Source organism: Ornithodoros turicata, chromosome 6, assembly GCF_037126465.1.
Source record: "Ornithodoros turicata isolate Travis chromosome 6, ASM3712646v1, whole genome shotgun sequence".
Taxonomy (NCBI): domain Eukaryota; kingdom Metazoa; phylum Arthropoda; class Arachnida; order Ixodida; family Argasidae; genus Ornithodoros; species Ornithodoros turicata.
Window position 1 is genome coordinate 71,527,831 of NC_088206.1, and position 20,859 is coordinate 71,548,689.

The window sequence follows — 20,859 nt, forward strand, 5'->3', positions numbered from 1 at the left end:
CTACCCCAAGCGGTTCAAGAGCTCTGTGCCAAAGCGTTCTCCCCGTCTTGTTTTCTCGCGTTTCTCCTTTTCCTTCGTCCCCATCTTCTCTCTCCTTCCCCAATATCCCTTTCCCCGGACCATCGCACAACACACACACACACGCCCACTTTGATCCCTAAATGGCGTATACTTCATGCTCGCCCCCTCCCCCCCGACGCACGCAGCTTTCCCCCGAATCTTCACAAAATTTCCTCTTTGCGCGCCCTTCCAAATACATACTATCGGGCCCAGTCTCCCTTTCCTTTTCCCACCCGTTGTTTTCCTTAATGCTCCCTCACACTCCCCTCCTCCTCCTCCCTCTTCGCACGCTCTCGTTTCCCGGAATGATTTATGGTTCGAGCTTCAAACTGGGTTACCATTCATGGCCCACATAATAAGTGTGCCCCGTCATTTACGTTCCACGTTTTCCTCCATCCTATTTTTTTTTCCTTTCTATTCTTTCGACGTCTTATTCTTATTTCCATTCTCTGCTTCCTCCGATTCTTCTCTTTCTTCTTTATAGCCTTCCGCCCTATATTTCTCGAAAATGGATCAGTTCAGTTCAGCTCTCAAGGTTCGAGTATAAGCAACCTTTATTCTCACCGCTCCCTCTCACCCGTAATATCTTCGTCTCTCCCACTGCCTCCCTGATTCTTTCTTATCACCTTCCGTTTCTCTTTAGTAACGCTACGGGCACTTCCGTAAACAATGGCTTCGGAAAAAACTCAGCTCCTGCCTGCTTCGTTCTGGCTCGGCGTGGTTTGCCGTGGAGCCATTTTCCGTGGGCGTTTCGTGACCTTGTGTGTTTTCGTTTTGAATCTTGTGCTGCGCGTGTATCTGACAATGAGTTCGTGAAAGTGAGTTCTCACTGCTCTACGGCTTGCCGAAACATAAGGTAGAAAGCAGTGCACTGCCTTGTCTCACGGAGGGCACAATCGTGAAAGGGCGCTCCGTAAAACCTAAAAAAGCGAAGAGCGGTGCGTGCAGCGGTTTTCACCTTGTATTTTCTGAAGTTTGTACTGACGCAATTATGAAGAAATTATGAATGAAATTATGCTAATTATGCATTATCAAGAAAACCACACGGGGACGTGGAAATATTTTTATTTCCTGCCCAAATGATTCTAAAAGAATAGCAGTCCACACTCCACAATGACCCAATTACCGCGTATTATCACTAATTTATTTTTGTCCTATTTTGCGACTGCTACGCTATTAATAAATGTTTTTTTTTTTTCAGTTGCGAACCAGTTGTCCGCTATACAGAGCTGTCCTACACAATAAACCTACCCATCGTATCTTGTTATGTAAAGAGTACGTATTTATCGCATTTAATGAAGGGAGTGATTGTATTCGCACGCGCGTATAAACGCGTATATTATTTAATTATTGTTAACGCGTATTCTGTACGTCCATAACATACACACGCGCGCGATCCAACGAGCGAAACGAGCACAGCGCAGTGCTTTCACCGCTACAAACGAAAAAAAAAAAAAATCCCGCGACACGCAAAATCCCCTACAAGCATGCTCGCATAACAAACACACACACACACACACACATCTGTGACGGCTCATCAAAGAAAGGTCGTTTGGAGGGGAAGACGACACCCACGTGGGTCTCCCTCGTGCCATCTCCATACATCACACAGTACACTGAGTACATATCCCATCGGCCCTTTAGTAAACCGCAAGACTGACGGCAATCAGGCTTCCTATCTCTCGACGAGCGGCCGTTAGCAACCGCTGCTTGAATGGCACTATGCCAGATGGCACTCGTAACTCCTTCCTGTATTAGTGTACCCTTAATACGCGAGGGATGACTGGCGACCAGAGTGGTTAGACTCATAAGCCAAGACAACACAGCGTCCACTTCATCCTGCGCCGCCAATTATTTCTGCAGGGCTGGAGTAGCGAGCCAAAGTGTGGAGGTACACACTGATAGAATAAGGGAGAGAGGGAAGAACAAAGAAGTGGAGGTTCGAGGGTACGGTTATCGGGCAGCACGCTTATCGTGGGGCGCAAGAGCTGGAGACGCGGCTTATCGAATCACGGGGCGTGTGTGTCTGTGTCGGTTCGACCAGCAGGGTGTAAAAGCCGACACGGTTTCATGGGACAAAAGTTTTTTGTTTGTTTGTTTTTTTACGTTCGTGTGGTGCATGGAGGACAAAGTTGCGGGGCCGGCTGGTACTTCTGAACGTACCTTGCATCTTGTGGGTGTATTTGAAACGTGCCGTGCACTTGTATCTGTACCTGTATTTTTCCTCCGTATTTGTACGGTGTTCATTTTACCTCCAATGAAAATGAGGTTCAGGTGCAAAAAGATAAGGATCCTTAATTGATGTACCTGGCTATATGCCTGTACCTATACATTCTCCTTGCACTTATACTTCCACCTGCACTAGTAACTTGCGCTTGCACCTGTAGTTGTAGCATTCCTTCGTAGTTGTGTTCACTCTATAGTGCTCCTACCACTTCCAGCAAGTTCTATTTCTGCCTTGAGTCTTTCTGTCAAATATTAACGTAGTTTTGAATTTTCAAATATGGCTACATCCTTGACCATTTCCGCGGAATTTTCTTTTTGCAGGTATGTCATACGTGACACCATAATTATGCTCCTTATTTAATTTTTGCTCCATGTTGCGGTTAAAATTCGTTCTCTCTGGTAGGTAACTGCACCGTGTACCGGATACAGGAAGCATGGTACCAAACGCGTTTAAACGGGACAGTTTTACAGGACGGTTAGCGGTAGATGCTTTTGGTCACGTGGCCTTATAAAGCTACTACGCGGTGCTTTGCCCTACAAAGCTCTCGCTGCGAAAATACTCCAAAAGCCGGGAGATGACATAACGAAAGAAAGAGAGGACTCCGACTTAACGTAACAAATAACAACTTTAAGCATAAAAGAACACAAGAGCGACGTCCGGAACGCCACACGTGCCACGCGACTTAAGACCGAACTCAGCGAGCATTCTTGGAACACTGGGCATTGTTTCGACTACGATAACGCGGTGACCTTGGCACGCGAGCAAAGATGGGGACCGAGGAAGCTCCTGGAATCGTGGCACATACGCGCTGATCCCTTGCATTGTAACAAAAACCGTGGCCCCCTTCCCGAACAATACTGTCACCTCCTTAAGTAGCGACTGGTTGTTGGCTCTCCCGCTCAGTCTTGCACTGATGATGCCCGTCGTATGACAGGCGAAACGTCTGCTTAAAGTTGTTATTTGTTACGTTAAGTCGGAGTCCTCTCTTTCTTTCGTTAAAGCTCTCGCTGTAAAGCCTTTACCGATATTACAAGATGAACGAATCTACGTCGTGCACAGGTCACCCTGCAGCTCCGCTTGCTCAGTCCGGATCAAAATCCACTCCCCTAGCCGATGCCATATCCATAATTAGCAAGATTTCGTCAGACCCAACCAGGCAGCTCTAACAAACAAGCCGAATGCCAAACACAATACATCTCCCATCACTCTGCCGCAACGGCTAATCCAGCCCGCGTCGCTGAGCCCGTCAGGGCAAAAATCCTGCCAACTCAAACGGCAACCGACACTTCACAACATCACCCCCCTCAACACTCCCTGGATGATTTCACACTCACATTTGATCCTCGTGCCCAACTTCTAAATCCAACAGCAATCCCCTATAGCTAACACCCCTCCCGAAAGTGCGAGCTCCGTCGCGAACACCCATATACACCCGTACCTTCGTCCCGAGCTCCCATTCTCAGCAATTCTGACAGCTGGAATGGTTAATACGCCCACCTGCAATCGCATTGCTTGTGGGCTTTGACATTCATCCGTGGCTCCAATTCAAACAGAACCTAATTGGGTATGGAGTTGGTACCGCGCGTAAATCCTTGCGCAAATCGTAACGCGGCATATTGGCTTTAATTTCGGAGCAGGTACGCGACGATATCTTTGGTCCTCTAACAACACTAAACGGGAGCTCCGCTGGCTCAAAACTTAGGGAGGCTTAGCCTGAGGAGGCTCGTCCAACATTATCAAATGGGTAAGCGAGATTGCGGCAACTTCGGACGCTGCTGCGATTCTACATATTCCGAAGAGTCGGTGTGCTTGCGGAATACTGTTTCGAAGTGGGAGTCTTCAGTGCATTGTATGGGATGTTACGCTTCGTATTATTCAAATTCATTTCATTTCTCCTCAGAACAGGAATCAGAGGAAAAGAAAAGATGGGCCGCCTAAGTCGGCTAGCTAGTAGTATTCAGCTAGTAGTAGACAATGTTTAGTCAAAATAACCATAAATACTAGTGCAACAGATGAACAATAATAATAATTATTATTATACAACATTTATCATGTTATAATAATATTATTAGAATAAACTATATTACTATTGTTATTATTATTATTACGACTACTTCTGGATTTTACATCGCGGAATAACAATTACCATAAGCGACGCCACAGTGTTGAGTGTGTGAAGTTCAGTTTGCCCACTTGAGGGCTATGCAACGTGCACTGAAACAGTCGAAGAGCACACAGGACACGTTAGAAGAGTACAGAAGCAGTGTACATCAGTAGAGGACAGTGAAAGGAGACGAAATCTTACCTGTATTAATCTGTACCGGTCGTAGATGTACCGTAGTTCCAGGTTTGAACCAATTAGATGTAAGCGATGTATAATAATTAAACTCCTTAAAATATCCATTTGGAAGCTGATTCAATCCATTACCAAAGCGACGCTGCTAAAGTTAAGCTGACGAGTATAGCGCGGTTCCTGTAAAGCGCACTCTGCCGCATAAACCGTGTGCTAGCGGCGAAGCAAACATTACGAAACCTTGTCATGCTCCGACTTTCGTGACTTTGTGATTTTCGGATTCTCATACTTTCATACTGTATTCGAACCTTCGTTCTCCCTGAGTTTCTTTTAGAAGTGTTCCTTTACTTCAAACGTGAGAGGAGCTCTGTACCTTAAATTTAAAAAAAAAAGCGGAATTAGGCATTTTCAATGTAGAAGTCGTAAAGTGCTTTTGCTTTCTTTGTTTCTTTTCCGTTACGAAGGGGAAAAAATACTGCCGAGAAAATCTACGTCTGACGTGCCATCGACATTTCTTACGATGCCTCACGAACCTTCATCAAGCTCATTATTAGAATGCGTTTCCGTTACAAAACCGTGTACTGTAACCTGCACTAAACCAGGTCAATACAATAACAGCCCGACAGAAGCATGTCATAGTGTAAAACTTGTGTCGAACAATGAACAAACAAAACGTGATTCGGAACGAACGTGTGCGCAGATTAACAGAAACAGCGCCCTCTAAAGGAAACGCGACAGAAGGAAAAGATGAAAGAGCAAGAGACGGACGTCTCGGTGATTAATTAGGTACGTGAGTGCCAAGGATTCTTTGTGTCTTTCTCATTTTACTTAATTTTATTGCACATATATTTATCTTTCCTTCCTTTCACGGGACGCAGACGAAGTGCACTGGTTGTTTCTGCTACGACCGAATGACGTCTCGAGAGTGCGCTGTTCAGGAAGCGGAAACGAGATACGACCGAAGAGGAAATGAAACTGCCTTATGAACTGTTAATGCTACGAGCTTTTCCCTTTCGGGTTTTATCTGTTAGCTTCATAAGTGCTTCTAGAACGACAGCATTGTGGGGTCCATATTTGTTTTACTGTTTTGTTCTACTTGTAGTGCCTTCCATTATTTCTTCCGTAACAGTTCGTTCCAGCTTTTATTCAAAATGACGCCCGGCACACATGACGACAATAATTATATCGGAGTCATATGTCTTTAATGTTTTAACAGCTCTCTTACGTTCTTTGATGAAAAGCTTGCAGATGTAGATGCTCCAAAACGTCTAACTTTTCTATCTACAGAGTGCTTCTGCTTCATAAATTATGCAGACGACGTGTGGGAATAAAATAGGAAAATTGTTCGAATGTAATTCAGGACATTCTTTTAAAAGGAGCTGTACTAATTAAAATCGACATCGTGCATCTTTCAGTGTCCTCTTCTTCTCTAATTTACCACATTTCGTAAGAAGCGTGTAACATTAACCAGCACATGGATAACAGCTAAGTGTAGCTTGCCCTGTGAAGCAAGTCTTTCTGCTTCACAAATTGCAGACGACGTTTGTCGTCTGCATGAATAGTAACGCGTTCGTACGCTAAGGCCGTTTCGAAATAACCTCATAAGCGTTCTTAAAAGCTGCGTTGAATGTGTCTAGAACGGTATCTAAATTTGTAATAGCGCATAGCAATTATTCAAAAACGTGTATGAGTTTCTGCGTTCCAGTTTTCCGAAAGTGAGAACACCACTAATGAAGCTGAACATGGCGCAGTCCCTAATGTTTCGCTAATTTTTAATTTGCTTTTTATAGTAGGGGTGTCGTAGATGTTGGCAATTCAAAGCGGGCTAATGGTTCTGCGATTATGCGTTTCTGTTTCATAAGCAATGCAGACGACACGTGTCGTCTGCTTAAACAGAAGAGCCCAAAGTCCTTTTAAGCAGTCGCCGCTTGGGAAAGTGTTGCATGTGTAGCGTTTTAGAGCGTTTGCACGTTTTTCGGCAGATAATAAACAAAGCACCGGTGTACTTAAAAGAAGAAATGCGGCTATGTACGTTTTTTCTTTTTTTTTTTTTTTCTTTTTCGCTGTGGTAAGGTCAGCAAGCGAGAGTACATTATCTTCTCCGCGCTCCTAACTTCGTTAATGAGCTCGTTTCTTCGAGATGCCGCTGTAATCCTTGTTGTTGTTTTTTTATATGGATTCTCTCTTTCTCGTGTTTTTTTTTTTTATATCGCGGTTATTGACTGGAGAGAGGCGGTTGTCGCAAACACCTGTCAGTAGTGCTTCTAGTATTGATCGTTGAGCGCCTTTCACCCATGCTGTGAGTTCGTTCCGTTCTGGAGGGATATCGTGTACCTCAGAGGTGCGTTCCTCGAATCTAGCACGCTGCCCTCGCAAACGGGTTGAGATGCGAGGTATTCGGAAGAAGTACGAAAGACGTGGGAAAAGAAAGACGTTCGAGGGGGGGGGGGTATATGTTTAATAGAAAGAAAAGAGAACAGAGGAAATGTCAGCTACTGTACAACTATTCTACTATGCAATTCATCGGTTTACACTTTTTTATCCTCTTTTTTCTTAGCACAGGCTAGGCACGTAATAAGGATAGCGTGCTGGTTACGGTTCCTCGGCACGGTGCATCTTGTTATATGCAGACGATGAAGGCGGATGCCGGAGCTCTTGCTCAGAACCCCAGCATGGCATTTAGGATAGCATGGCTAGAAACCATGTCTTATTCGTCATGCTCTCAAACCAGGCGTCACCACGCAAAACATTCTCGCTGTATTGTCAAAATATGCTCGCCGTATTGTCACTGCCGAATCAAACTTGTCAAAATGTTCTCGCTGTATTGTCACTGCCCAATCAAACTTGGCAACATATTGTCAAATATTCTTGCTGTATTCTTAAAATATTTTCGCTGTATTGTCGCTGCCCAATCAAACTTGTCATAACATTCTCGCTGTATTGTCACTGCCGAATCAAACTTGTCAACATATTCTCTCTGTACTGTCACGGCTCAATCAAACTTGTCAACATATTTTCAAATATTCTCGGTGTATTGTCAAAATATTCTCGCTGTATTCTCGCTGCCCAATCAAACTTGTCCAAATATTCTCGGTGTATTGTCATAACATTCTCGCCGTATTGTCACTGTCCAATCAAACTTACAAAAACAGTCCGAGAACGCAGCCGCGGACACGATCCTCGTGTGACGTCGAATAGTTCCCTTTCCTTTCTTCTTTGTCACGTGTTCTACATCACGAGTCACATGTCAGGGGAAGAAGCTACGTCACGACGTACCTCCCTCCTTTCGTCATTCTGCGATTCGCTCTTTCCAAGAGAGCGAGGATTTTTGAAAAGTATGCGTAACAGCGCTGCAGATCACCTGCGCACTGCGTCTTTTCACAGCAGCCAGAAAAAAAAAAAAAAAGAAATTGGGGATCACCTCAGGGCTCGTTCAAAGCAGACACGAATACTGTCAACCAAGTGTCTTCTTCCTACGCTTATCGATATATTTTCTCCTAAAATGCCTTTTCTTGTCGCTTCGTGTCTCGTTCGCTTTTATGACTTTACTTTTACGCTGTGTTTCTCATATTGGCATCGCGCCGTTCAAAAACTGAAATTATAACTGAATTATTAACATGAAATCGATTAATGCTTTGGATAAATCTTGTAACCACCAGTTGGAGAAAAATTGTCACAAAACACGGGCTTTGCAAGGTATGATACCCAACGGACATGGGAGCACGTGTAGACATTGAAACCACCACACTGGTGATGTCAGCAGCAGGAAGCGGGTGAAAACCCACACTCGTGACGTCACATTCAGCACTGTCCACGGAGAGACTCCATGTGGAGAAGCGCTAAGTGATGAAAACAACATAAAACAAATTTAAAGTATTCCGACAGCTGTATTTTGGGAGGAACTTGACTCAGGGGTATCTCTATACTAAACATTCGAGCTTAAAGTTCTATTTCGAGCACTCATCCGTTCGTGACTTAATTTGACGAGGCAGTAACATCTCACGAGCTTTCACCACCAACCACAGAAGCTTTGAAGAGCTCCTTTATATTATTACTTCTTTCTCGCACTCTGTCTTTCCCTTTTTTTTTTATCGTACACGAAAAAGCCAGGAATCGAAGTTGCTCACATTTCTCCACCGGTTAATAGCGCTATATAATTTAGACTAACCGTTACAGCTCCACAAGATACACCATAATTTTATATTTCCCGCTATCGCTTCTATCACACACAACGGAACCATGAGGAAAAAAAAGAAAAGAAAAGAACGCACAGAAATAAGCTCTCTCTTCCTTGGCTGTAAAGACGGAGAGCTATATATTACAACTTAAAAAAAAAAAGAATCAAGAGGATAGAGTAAGACAGAAAATGGCGTTCGATCTGCAGAGCTCGGTGGCAGAAAATGGCGGAACCCAAGGTTTCCACTCGTTGAAATGGTCGGGCCAAATATTTCGCTCAGCTGAAGCGAGAAATGAGAGGAGAGTCCACGGTAGCGTACAGACCCAGAGAGGCGTAATTCGGGATGGGGGGGAGGGGTGGGGGGACGAGAAACCACGGCGCTGTACGGTCGAGAAACTATATACCGAGAGATTTGTGTGCAACCTGGTTCTGACGCCCGGCCATAAATTAGCGTTGCACTCGAGGCGATTATGTAAGCGTAATGGGGGGGGGGGGGAGAGGGGAGGGATGCGTAGAAAGGATGGTGAGAGAGAGAAAGGGAAGAGGGGAGGCACGCTGTTTGAAGGTGCGGAAATGAAGAGAGAGAGAGGGAAGCGTGTGGAACGAACTTCACGTACTGCGGGAGAAAGAGAGAGAGAGAGAGATGTGATGTAAGCACTTTTTAAAAAAAAAAGAAGTAAAAGAAAGAATTGGAAGAGCTGGAAGGCTCAAAAGTATTTGGAGATATCGCCATTTAAAGGCTATAAATGTAACGCAAAGTAAAGCGGAGAGCGAATTGTTGACAATTTTTCATAAACATTACGCTAAATGTAAATCCTCAGCTAGCACAATGCGAAGTCGTAATGGCATTGAGAAAAGGGAAATCTATATAACAGGGACGCCAATAAGACGTAATATGGAAAGCGGCTCGAAGGATGAAAATGAAAGATAAGAGAGTGGCTGAGCGAAAGAAAAGGGACACGCTTCTGTACCTGGTACGCGGTGAGAACGAGAATAGCGTCATGTAACGTTCTGGCGAGTTACCTCGGATGAAATACCCCATGAAGTGCGCCTGGGACGCGTATTGACCACCTCCCTCACAGGGGAGGACGCCGCCATAATGGCAGGCAGACATCTCGATGAGCAACGATTATTAGCACGGCCGCAAGACGATGTTGACAATGACCTCAAGCAGCACAACATCTCGGCCAAATAATGGACCAATATTGGCGCAATCTTGGTCCAATATTGGCAATACTAGCCCAATATTGCAACAATATTGGCAATACTGGCACAATATTGGAACAATATGGAGCCGACATTGCCAATATTGGGCCAAGATGTTGTGCTGCCTGGATCCTCACTGCTTTCACTACATTGTAAAAGTTATGCACTTAATTAAGCTTTGGATCAGGCGGCTGTGTTCTTCACGGAATCTACACCTCCCATACTGTTTTCTTCTAACACCGCTATCCTCAAATACGAAGCTCACCACGCATACTCTAGGTGCCATAGTAAAAAAAAAAACGTACCTTCCAAACACAGGCCTATACGAGTAATTGTTGGGTCCAGTAACTGTAAAAAATAAATAAACCAATCAGGTTCCATACATTACAACGGCAATGATCGATAATACTTAATTGAGACAATTACAAGAGCAGGTATCGTTGCACTTGTAACGCTGTAACAGTGCAATGATTACAGCGCCAATCACCACAAGAACGGTCAATACAATTGCAAAATCTGTGAGACGGGATAAGCATGGTCATCGTCATCGTCATAATCGTCCTTCCACTTCACGCGCTAGTATGGACAAATGGACAAGTTCTCGCACAGATGAGAGCTCAGCGACTGCCTGTGGCCTGATCCGAACACACACCTCTCTGGTCGCCATTCAGTGTGCTACCATTGTGCTCACGTTAACATACCAAGGCCTCGTTCAGAATGACAGGGACGCACGTTCATTCGGGTCACATTCTCTCATACATTTTTTTTTTCCTCACCGACTTTCACATTCACGCGTGTAACTACAGAGGTGTGGGTTCCATCCCTGGAAATCACTGCAATTTGGATATTGCCGAGGCTGAAGTTGTTGTCCGAACTGTTGATTCATCCTCTACCCAAGTTACTTCGCTAACCGTCACTCGCTCCTGCCCACTGCCGCACGCATCGTTGCAAAGTCTATACTTATAACAAGAAAAAAATCAATACAATTCAAATTTTATGCCCCATCTATAGACCCCACCCCAGCACATCCAGCACCGAAGACGCTGTATCAGCACTCCCGGACACCATAAACGAGCCGCTCTCTTTATTTATACACACATATATCTTTCCCTCCGCGTCTTTCTAACGCCAGCGATGCCGTTTTGTGTTTTTTTTTTTTCTGTTTTTGTTTTTTCTCGGGTCAGTCGAGGATTGGAGAGGAGGTATCTTTTACGACGTTTCACAATGCACCAACCTCGTTGTTTCTCTCTGTTTGAGCAGATACAGCACGGAGTGGACAAACACAAGATAGAAATGCGAGCTCCCGTAAAAAAAGGGGGCTCCTTTAATCTCCTCATCGGTGCCTCTCGAGTCTTCGTCGAGGGACGAAAGAAGCGCAAGTCATGTTTTACAAACGGCACGGTCACGGTAAATATTTGTACAGCCCCCGTTGCCCGCATCGCCACTGGGTTTATTCTCGCGATAATGGAGCCCCGAGTGTCGCCCTGGATGAATTCAATGGTCGACACTTCATCGACGTCGTTGGAGAAGGCAGTCACGTAGGGTGACTCACATAGGGTTCCGAATTGCGTTTTTCAAGTGGGGTGGGGTGGAAGTGTTTACTGTTTAGTGTGATGGTGTGTCAGCGAATGACTGACAAGGTCACTGGTAGAAATGTTCCGCTCGGTGATGATGTTCTCATTTATTCTTTCAAAGCGTTTCAAAGCGTCGAGGTTAGTGTAGTTTCCCTTTCTTTTATTAATAACGCGTCCTGGAGTAGCCAGTCCCGAGTGGCTCGAGACTACCATCTCCATTTTTTTCTTTTAAAATCAATCAATCAATCAATCAGAAATGTTCCGCGAGTTGGGCTTAGCAATCACGCCTCGCTGCGTACGCCCGCATTTTGTTCTTGCCGAATATATTTCGAGCATTTATTTCCGTGTGACCACGAACGACGTACTGTTTGCGACATACTTTTTCAGAAGCCGACGGCTCGTGGCTCATCCTATCTGATACCTCTAGCGGTTGTAAGATTATTTCTCCCGACTAATACAATCCTGTGGCATACGGCCTATCTTCAGACACGATTTTGGAACAGCCCCTTCGAAAAAATCCAATAGCGGTTATTGAACCGCTGACTGAAGATTTCAGAGAAGTATGTCGCAAGCAGTACGTCTACATACTGTGCACAGCACTGAAAGGAAAAAAAAAAACAGGAATGAAACAGATATAAACAAAGCAACCTTGGAACGTAATAATTGACCTCAAGAAACCTGCAGAGAAGACTTGAAAGCAGCCCTCGTGACGACAAAAATATACAACTATGGTTTTCTCGCAGTCTCATTGAAGGCGTTCATTATTTGGTATAAAGCGCGGAGGTCACAATAACAGGGTACGTAAAATGAAGCACACGAGTGAGATGACATGACATGTACACGGAAAGGAACAAACAGATGCGGTTAATGGGATTAGTTACGATTTTATAGAAGGAGACGCTATCACAAATGGCGGCGGCATTAGATAGCACCCATATAATACATTTACGTAGTATAAGTTTGTTTTACGTAACGCATTTAGAGGGGACACGACCTCACGTCTCGTATGGACGTGGAAGAGGACCCAGTGAAGAGGTACACGAAAAGTGGCGGCGTCTAAAACGGAACTCCGGAGGTCACACGGAGATTTTGCGTTTTTGCATCTTTCATAGTGCATCGTATACGAGCTCGCTGCGGTTCAAAATATTTGCGGATTAGAAACCTGCGGGGTTTGCTCTGCAACTTCTCATTTAAACCACCGGCGCATTTTTATTAATATTTGCAATTAATATCGTAAACCCGTTAAGTCTAGCGCTGGCTCTTTTTATAATATGAGCCACATGGTCAATTGCAAATATGGTCACATTGCAAATTGGGGACTCAGCTCAGTTCTGGAAGAAAAAGTGAATCTTGAATATATGAAGGTTTTGTCACGCTTCTCCAGAAGTAGCCCGCATTAGACAAAAGCGCTACACGCCTGTAAAGCGTGCTTTGCCTGCTGAACAGCTGGACTCTGCAGTGAAGCATAACCAACGATCGTGCTTTTCACGCGTTGCCCGAAGGCATACATATATTCACTGTTCGTAATGGAACGATTTCAGAAAGATTTTTTGTGCTATCTGCTTTCCTCACCAACCTGATCGATGCGTAATCTAACAAACATTTTGGGCATGAGGTGCGGTTTGACCTCGAAAGTTTCTACAGTTAGCAAGGTACAGCATTCAAGGCGTTGGTTTGTGGACTTTACAATTGCAACATATACATGTATTCGAGATAGAGGCAATGAATAAATAGCTCTAAATTTTGACACATTACGTCGAAAGTGAGGAGGCAAATGAGTAAGAACCCAGCAACGAAAAGGGAGCGACATCGAAAGTACATCACCCGTTCTACACTGAGACATGCTCATGTTCAATCAAGCAACTAATTCCTCGTTGTTTATGCCCACTTTGTTATTCATTCTTTCCTGGTTTGAACGTCACGCTCTCGTGAGTTTTTCATCTGCTTCTCTGAGTTATTATGAACTCATACTTATGCACTTGTATCATAACGGTATCGCTGGACGCATCGCAGTGAGACTAGTGCGGAGGGTACCGCACTGCGTGAAAAACAGTACAAAGCAGTATAGTCTTCCAAATTCAATAAGATACACCCATCTCCACAACTATCATTTCCCTGCCTCAAGAACTTCAGCTCAGAAAACGAACGAACGAACGAACGAACGAACGAACAGACCGACAGACGGACGGACGGACGGACGGACGGACGGGCGGACAGACAGACGGACGGACGGACGGACACACGCACATAAGCCTCGTTCGTTGGTGGTGGGTTCGAATCCTACCACCGGCTGTGCTGTCCGAAGTTTTCCCCGGGTTTTGCGGCAGACTTTCCAAACGAATATCGGCACAGTTCCCCTATCAAGTCGACCCAGGACGCATACTAATCCCCCCCTGTCCCCCACTCATTCCTACTCTCCTCTCCCCATCTGTCCACGTCTGTAGGCCGCTCGCAGCCTCAGTTGCTTCGCGGCGCTAACGCGGAATTTAAAAAAAAAGACATGTTCCCTTTGCCACTTTTTTTTCTCAGTCACATATCCTATAACAATCGCATCAAAAACGACGATACTCCGCCTAGCAGCATTAATCGAAGACGCGAAGAAGCTCAATAAAACTTTTAATATAGCCGTCTTGTCCTACCTTTCAGACACACAAAAGAACAAACCCCCTAAAAATGTGCGCGCGGATAAGAACGCCAACCTCCTCTCCGACCACACGCGCGGTGCCCACCGCACTTAATTCCCGTCCTGTCTCTGGACACTGAAACGACACTAACGACCAATAAGAAAGCGCAACGTGTATGGGCCTCCATTAACTTCGGAAGCAACGGCCTGTAACAAACGTATCTTTCCTTTATTCTCCGGCGGCCACCGATAGATACGTTCTGTCGTAAACTGTGTGCTGTACGCGAAAGACCCGAAATTGAGTTAGCTTCCTGTCTGCCCACATACGCCCTTCTGCCCTTTTCTTTTTCTTTTTTTACGTTACGTTTGTTTGACGTTTTCGCGTTACTCGTGTCGAACTTCGCGAGACTACCTGTACTTTGGAGTAGGAGCGGTTTGAATGTCCCTGCGTTTTTTTTTTTCTTCTCTCTCCCTTATTAACAGGAACTCGGGGGCGGGGGAAGGGGTTACAGCAGGGGTCACTGTAGACCACCTGAATTTGTGAAGGGGGCGCAAAATTTCCATGGAGGTCAGGCGCAAAAGAGTTATCTCAGGTGCCGTATGCGAATAAAATGCCAGGCAAACTTTTCCCGAATCGATCACATTGCCAGCATAGTCAAGGCTTTGTCTATTGATGCGGAAGAACTCACGATGGAAGGTGGCTCCGGTTGGGATCTGGGGACCCCCTGAATTCAGGACGTTGCGTCGCACGATCTGAACTTCCGAACAGGAACTTCAACAAGTCATGCTGAAGGCAGCCGTGCTTGCCAAAATGTTGACACCGCAGTCAGAAACCTACTTTTCTGCTTCCAGTGTTCGCCCGCACCTACATTTCAACCTCGCAGTCCGTCAGGTTTCCTTTTCTGCATGGCGTCCCAAATTACATACGCAACAAGATTTCTCGAAAGAGGGAACGAAGCGCCTTACGACAATGAAACCGAACTGAACGCGTTGTGAGCAGTCGCATATCCCAGTATTACTTCACTGTGCCTAATTAATTAATTGGACGACGTTAACTCGCTAGGTTTTAAAATATTGGTGTAAGGGCCGATGTACCAGGGTGGAAAGCCGCACGCATACCGCGACTGCGAACAATATTCGATCGCTAAAGGTGAAGAGCATGTTGGTTGTCAATAAACATTATTGATATTAACGTGCTTATATTAACGTTGAAGTGCGCGACTCATCGGACGACGTGTCGCGCATTTTCTCCTGGTACATGTGTCTCGCCCTTAGAGGAGTACAGAGGGCCATCCAAAAAAAATTCAGATTAAGACATCTGATGAAAGTGTGTGTGTCATAATACCGAATAGCGCGAAAGGTATTGATGTGTGAACTTTGTTTCCCAGAAAAAAACTCACATAAACATAGCTCCGCGCCTTCACCCTTAACTCGCCACTCCAGCTATAACGAGGATGAGGAGGTATGATGGCACGTCACCGATGACGGCATAAGGAGACTCGTTCTGGTTTGCTGGTCAGTGGGGGTCAGCGCATTGTCCCTTTGCCGCCGTAAACCTGTTTTGCCAGTTTTCCCGGAGAATTGGGGATAGAAGGAGCGGCCGAAGCATTACCGAACAAGGAGAAAGGCTTTATCAGAACCCCGAACAGCCGAGTAGCAGACGACAGCGGAGTAGCAGACAACATTTCTCTAGGCCAATCAGCGAGCGTTCTCCTTATAGCGTCAGCGCGAGGTTCCAGGCAGATCGCACGCTGGTACTGCTCTTCACCACCGTTGCGCACGGTCGCTTTTTGCGGCGTATTTTAAATTCAATTTTTGCGATAATTATGACTCTGTGGTGTAAATTACTTCGCATGGTGCATCTTACTGGCAAACTTAACAGTTTTATAGGAAGAAAACTGGGTGTTAAAAACGACTTCTGTGCTACTTTAATGGTCGTGGTCGTCTCGCAATGGCAATACATGCGAATGATATTCGCCCAGCGAATGTGTTCGGGGAACTCATTCGCTTTTTCCTCTCGCACCGACATCGTACCCTCGGAGTAGAGAGGTGGCAAAAACAACAACGATAACCCGTTTGAAGAAATGAAAGTCGAATGAAAAGTTGCACTCCAATATTTTGATCACGAATTTGATAACTTTTGACATAAGGCGGGAAGGCTAAAGAATGTTTTTTTTTTTTTTTTCGGAGAACTACCTTCGTTCCCAGTCGCCACGCTGCCAAAAGTGCGGTGCAGATAGTCTTCTTGGTTTTCTTTCTGCGGTACTTAGCCAATTAAGGGACTTTGAAAAATCTAATCTAATCTAATGCTTCGCTAGTTTCGAGCGAAAGAAATAAAAATATAACAAATGTGCCTGTATAATGCTTCATACGTTCGGCCCTGGTGTCTTAATTATCGACACTGACATCATTTACGAATGACATTTTGTTTCTTCGTGTAGCTCGATGCAAGACAAACGAATGCCATTCGACGTAACTGTCATTCGCTGGGAATGACACCCAGTTTGTCGTGTGACGCGGGTGTTACTTTATCGTGTTTCTCGTGTCATAAATACATAAAAATTCGCTCCGCCAGCAATTACACTCCACTTGCACTCCCCTCCTGACGCACTCACAACGTGTGAGCCAATGATTTTGTCCACAGGCCATTTATTTCGAGGACTGCGCCATCAGCAATCTCACCCTCTCAGCACACACAACCACTACGCAACCTCCGAAAGAACCATAACGCTTTGTATTCACATATATTTCACGCAAATCTTCCAACGTCCGCGAGTCCACAATGGCCACCAATCAAAAAGCGCGTCCCGTACACACTCTGCAACCTCCTAGCGACTCTGTTCCTACAAGGAATCCTAGCAGTCGTATCGTAAACATCATCACCGGAAGCGAATAATTATGCAGACGACTTTCTTTGCGGAAACTACACTTCAGTAAAACGGACGAGGAGAGCAACAAACACGGTGTTACAAATCACCGCACGCAAACAAACTGTGCATTAGACCCCGAGACACTTTCGCCGGGTACACAAAACTTCATTTCGTTCCGAAAACAGCAATTTCTCATCTGCTTTCTAAAAAATATATATATATTTGGACAAAACATAGCAGACGACGAAGCCAAGCTCGAGCGAGTCAAACATTCACGTCCCTTCAAAGGCCATATATCCTTTCCTTTGCTTTTTGTCCCGTAAAAACTATTTTTTTTTAAAAAGAAACGCTAAGTTATGTGTACTATAGAACGGCTCCTTTTCCAAAATGAAAACGGACGGAAGCACTGACAAATCACAGTCATGCTTAGACAGGTCAGAAAGAAAAAAAAATTAGGAAGCAGACGAGAAGAAAGTCCACCCTAAGAAAAATTGTCTGCTTTCACATGTTAGCAATAAACGAGGGTCCACTCTCAAGAATCACCAAGTAAGACCATAAATTCTAAGCCTCCCGCAGTATACAACCGTGGTTCCTCGCATGAAAATCTGCGGACACACAAAACAAATAAAGGAGAAAAGGGACCTGGACTCATCCTTACCAATAAATGACGCGGTTGCTGAAGAGCAAGATCACAAGAAGACGGGGGACACAGAGAGAGAGAGAGAGAGAACGGCAGAGCACGTGAAATATTGCCATGTTTCGCCGAAATACGTCATCCGCGAAAACCGCCGCTTGCTCCTCGAAGTTTGATAGCAGACGATTCGCGTTGTGTACTCAATGTCGTTTTTGCTTCGGCTTGGTTTGGCTTCCGCTGGATTATTCGCCGTGTTTTCAAGGAGACATCAATAAAAGGAAAAACAACAACGGTCTCTCTATGTCACTGCGCTCGGCTCTCGAAGGCAACAGGGCAGAGCGACAGGGACGTAATTTATGTGAACATATAAATTCCCATATACTCCGTCGAAAGTCGCGGGAAGGAGCAATATTTCACGATATTGCACGATTCTGAGGCGGAGAGAGCTCGATCGGTGCTCGTTTGTAACTAAATTCCTAATGAGGTGACCGTAAGGACGAAGAAGACCGATGGTACAGGTAGACTGACCTTTGAAGCGCGCTGCAGTGTCCCGACGCACCGGTGATGTCCCTCTCTGCAGCGAGACCAGCAAGTGCTATGTTGCCGTTCCTGGATAATAAAAAGAAGGGTCTTCTCTTTAGGAGTGTATGTTGCAGTGACATCTATTAGCGCAACGAGGGAGGTCTGACTTATGACCCTTTTGCGCCAGTTGAATACTGACAGTAATCTAAATCGTCAGCGAGGTAACTACCTAGAATAGTTCTCTAACATTGTTCTGCAATCTCGATTTGCAAGATGTGAAAAATAGCCTACCCATCCAGGTAGGTTCCTTATTTGACGACAAAACATATGTCCACGCTTGATGACAATACACCCTCATGTGCAAACAACCATTAATCCCGCTGCGCATGTAATCAAATATTCCGTATTTTGTGATCAGGACTGCCACAGGCGACCTATAATCTGTGACATACGTTCCTCATGTTTCCAGATTCAGGTTTTTCTGTTTCCGTCTCTGTTACTCCAGGGACAAAGGCGAGTGTGACTGTCGCTTGTATAGGCGAAGTGGGCACAGTTGTAACCCTAACCTGATGCCAAAGAACATGACTATTTGTCATGATGTTGTTGTTGTTGTTGTCTGGACACCCCATCATATAACGTCACGAAAGGCCTTAACGTTCGATATGAAGTCACGAAAATCAGCATTCTTCGCCATGACGCCCCTCAAGACGAGGGAAGAACCCTTGTCCAATCACGGCGGTGTCGGAAAAGGGCACGTATTCCAATCTGGCCGTAGAGCAATTTCGAAGGCGTGCAAGGAACGGGTGATCCACCGAACGTGGAGGTGAGGATCCCCGCCGAAGGAGCGTCCATGATCCTATACTTATTTTTTAGAGTACACAGCCTGGAATAACGGCCGGCCATTTTCCGAGATTTTATGGAGCGCCTCCCTAACGCCCGGAGATCATGCACGCCAATAAAGACGCCACCGATCCCCGAGTCACGGAAGCTTTCTGCCGCGATCACTAGGCGTCGCACGCGGCTGGGCCCGAACTCGAGTTTAACCTCGTAACGTCTTTTATGTTCGGACGGCCATAAAAGGAGGCCGGACCGCGGCGCAGCTCGGGTCCGTCCGCCCGCCCGCGTGGTCCACGATAAAAGTTTACGTGCGATTAGTTCGAGTCGGCGCCTCTGAATCCCCTGGCGGGCCTTAAAGCAAGAGACGGGGCCTAATTGCTAATTGCGCGAAGGGCCTGGGCCCCGTCTGATAGGGCCACCACCCCCCTTCACGGACAGTTTTTCAAACCGCCCGGGAATACAGCGGCGGACGCTGCCAGTGGATATCCGGGTTGTTGAATCCCAAGAACCATTCTGGTTGGTCATGCCGAGGGGGAGGAGGGGGGAAAGGGGGGGAAGAAACCGTTGTGGAGAGTTGTAAAGAACCGGAGGATATGGTACGTTTGGGGATTGAGTGTTAAATTACGAGATGAGGAGGGTAGTATAGTGTGAGGGCCAACGAACGATTGGGTTGATCTATTCTCGCGCTTGTTCAGTATACAACACTATCTGTTTTTTTCTGTGTATACCTTTCTTCTGACAGTAGAATAAATGTGAGGAAATGTCAACATTTTCTTTCTCGCAGCTCTCGAATGACGAATGATATCAAAGATAAAGTGATCAAAAATCCATCTATCTGGATACTGAAGTATTAGATTCAATTCATAATGTACGCAGAATCCACCGGATCCAGTTCATGTTTTCAATAACCTAGCCACTGCAGAAACACATATTGAAGCTATCGCTCGCAACATTTTATCAATTGTATTTTTCTTAGTTCCAAGCCAGTACCGCAACTGTGGCAAAAGCGAGGACCATAGACAGGACCGCGGAAGAGGGATTATATTAGTTTGTGTCTTGGGCCGACTTCAAAGGAACTGCGGCGACATGTGCGTTGTAAAGTTAGAGGGGGAAACCCAAAAAAAACCTCAAATTAAGCAACTAAAGGAAAAGGTGCTGACGCCAGGAATCGAACCTGGGTCCTCTGATTTCCGTGATTTCAGTGGGTCTTTCTGGCTCTGAATATTTGTTTTTCCTGCCTCGGCTAAATCTCGTTGTTTACGTCGCAAAAAACCTCAAAGTCGCAACCAACGACCGGAGGATGTATCTACTCAGCCACGCACGAGGTTTAACAATATCTGCATGACTTGCATCTCATACTCATATCCAGGTATTTGGTAAATTTTGGATTCGTTGATTGCATAATACAGAGAAGTCAAACGGAATATCAAGTCATACAGCAGCGTAAGAACATGTGGATCCCAAATAGTCTGTGGGCTTTCAAAGGGGGGGTTGTGAGAGAACGATAGGATGTGATTCAGCGTGGCCTTACTCCAAACCAATCCAATCCAATCCAAAAAGTTTGGATTGGATAAATGAATACGTCTCCTGAGACCCCGAGCCCGCCCGGATTTCTTACTTCTATTTTTCGATCCCTCGATTAATTGGGACACACGTGCGTCGTTAAAGTCCCCATCAATAATAACAACAACAACAACAACAGCAACAACGTCAACATCGTCGTTAACGAAAACACGGTCATCATTAACAACCCTACGGCGCTCAGCTGCAAAAACGTGAAGGTCGATAAGTTCTGTCTTCTGCGTAGTTTTTCTCCACGAACCTATTTTTGCCGGG

General features: G+C 45.4%; 1 protein-coding gene across 1 annotated transcript in view; it reads right to left on the reverse strand.

Annotated features, from left to right (window-relative positions):
- The window catches only part of LOC135397288 (uncharacterized), a 368,507-nt gene that overhangs the window by 177,728 nt on the left and 169,920 nt on the right, over positions 1–20,859 (reverse strand). Inside the window, exons 5-6 of the mRNA XM_064628745.1 lie at positions 18,193–18,273; positions 10,269–10,311 (exon numbers count right to left, since the gene is read on the reverse strand). Of these exons, the coding sequence (XP_064484815.1) occupies positions 10,269–10,311; positions 18,193–18,273 (124 nt within the window). The remainder of the gene's footprint in view (positions 1–10,268; positions 10,312–18,192; positions 18,274–20,859) is intronic.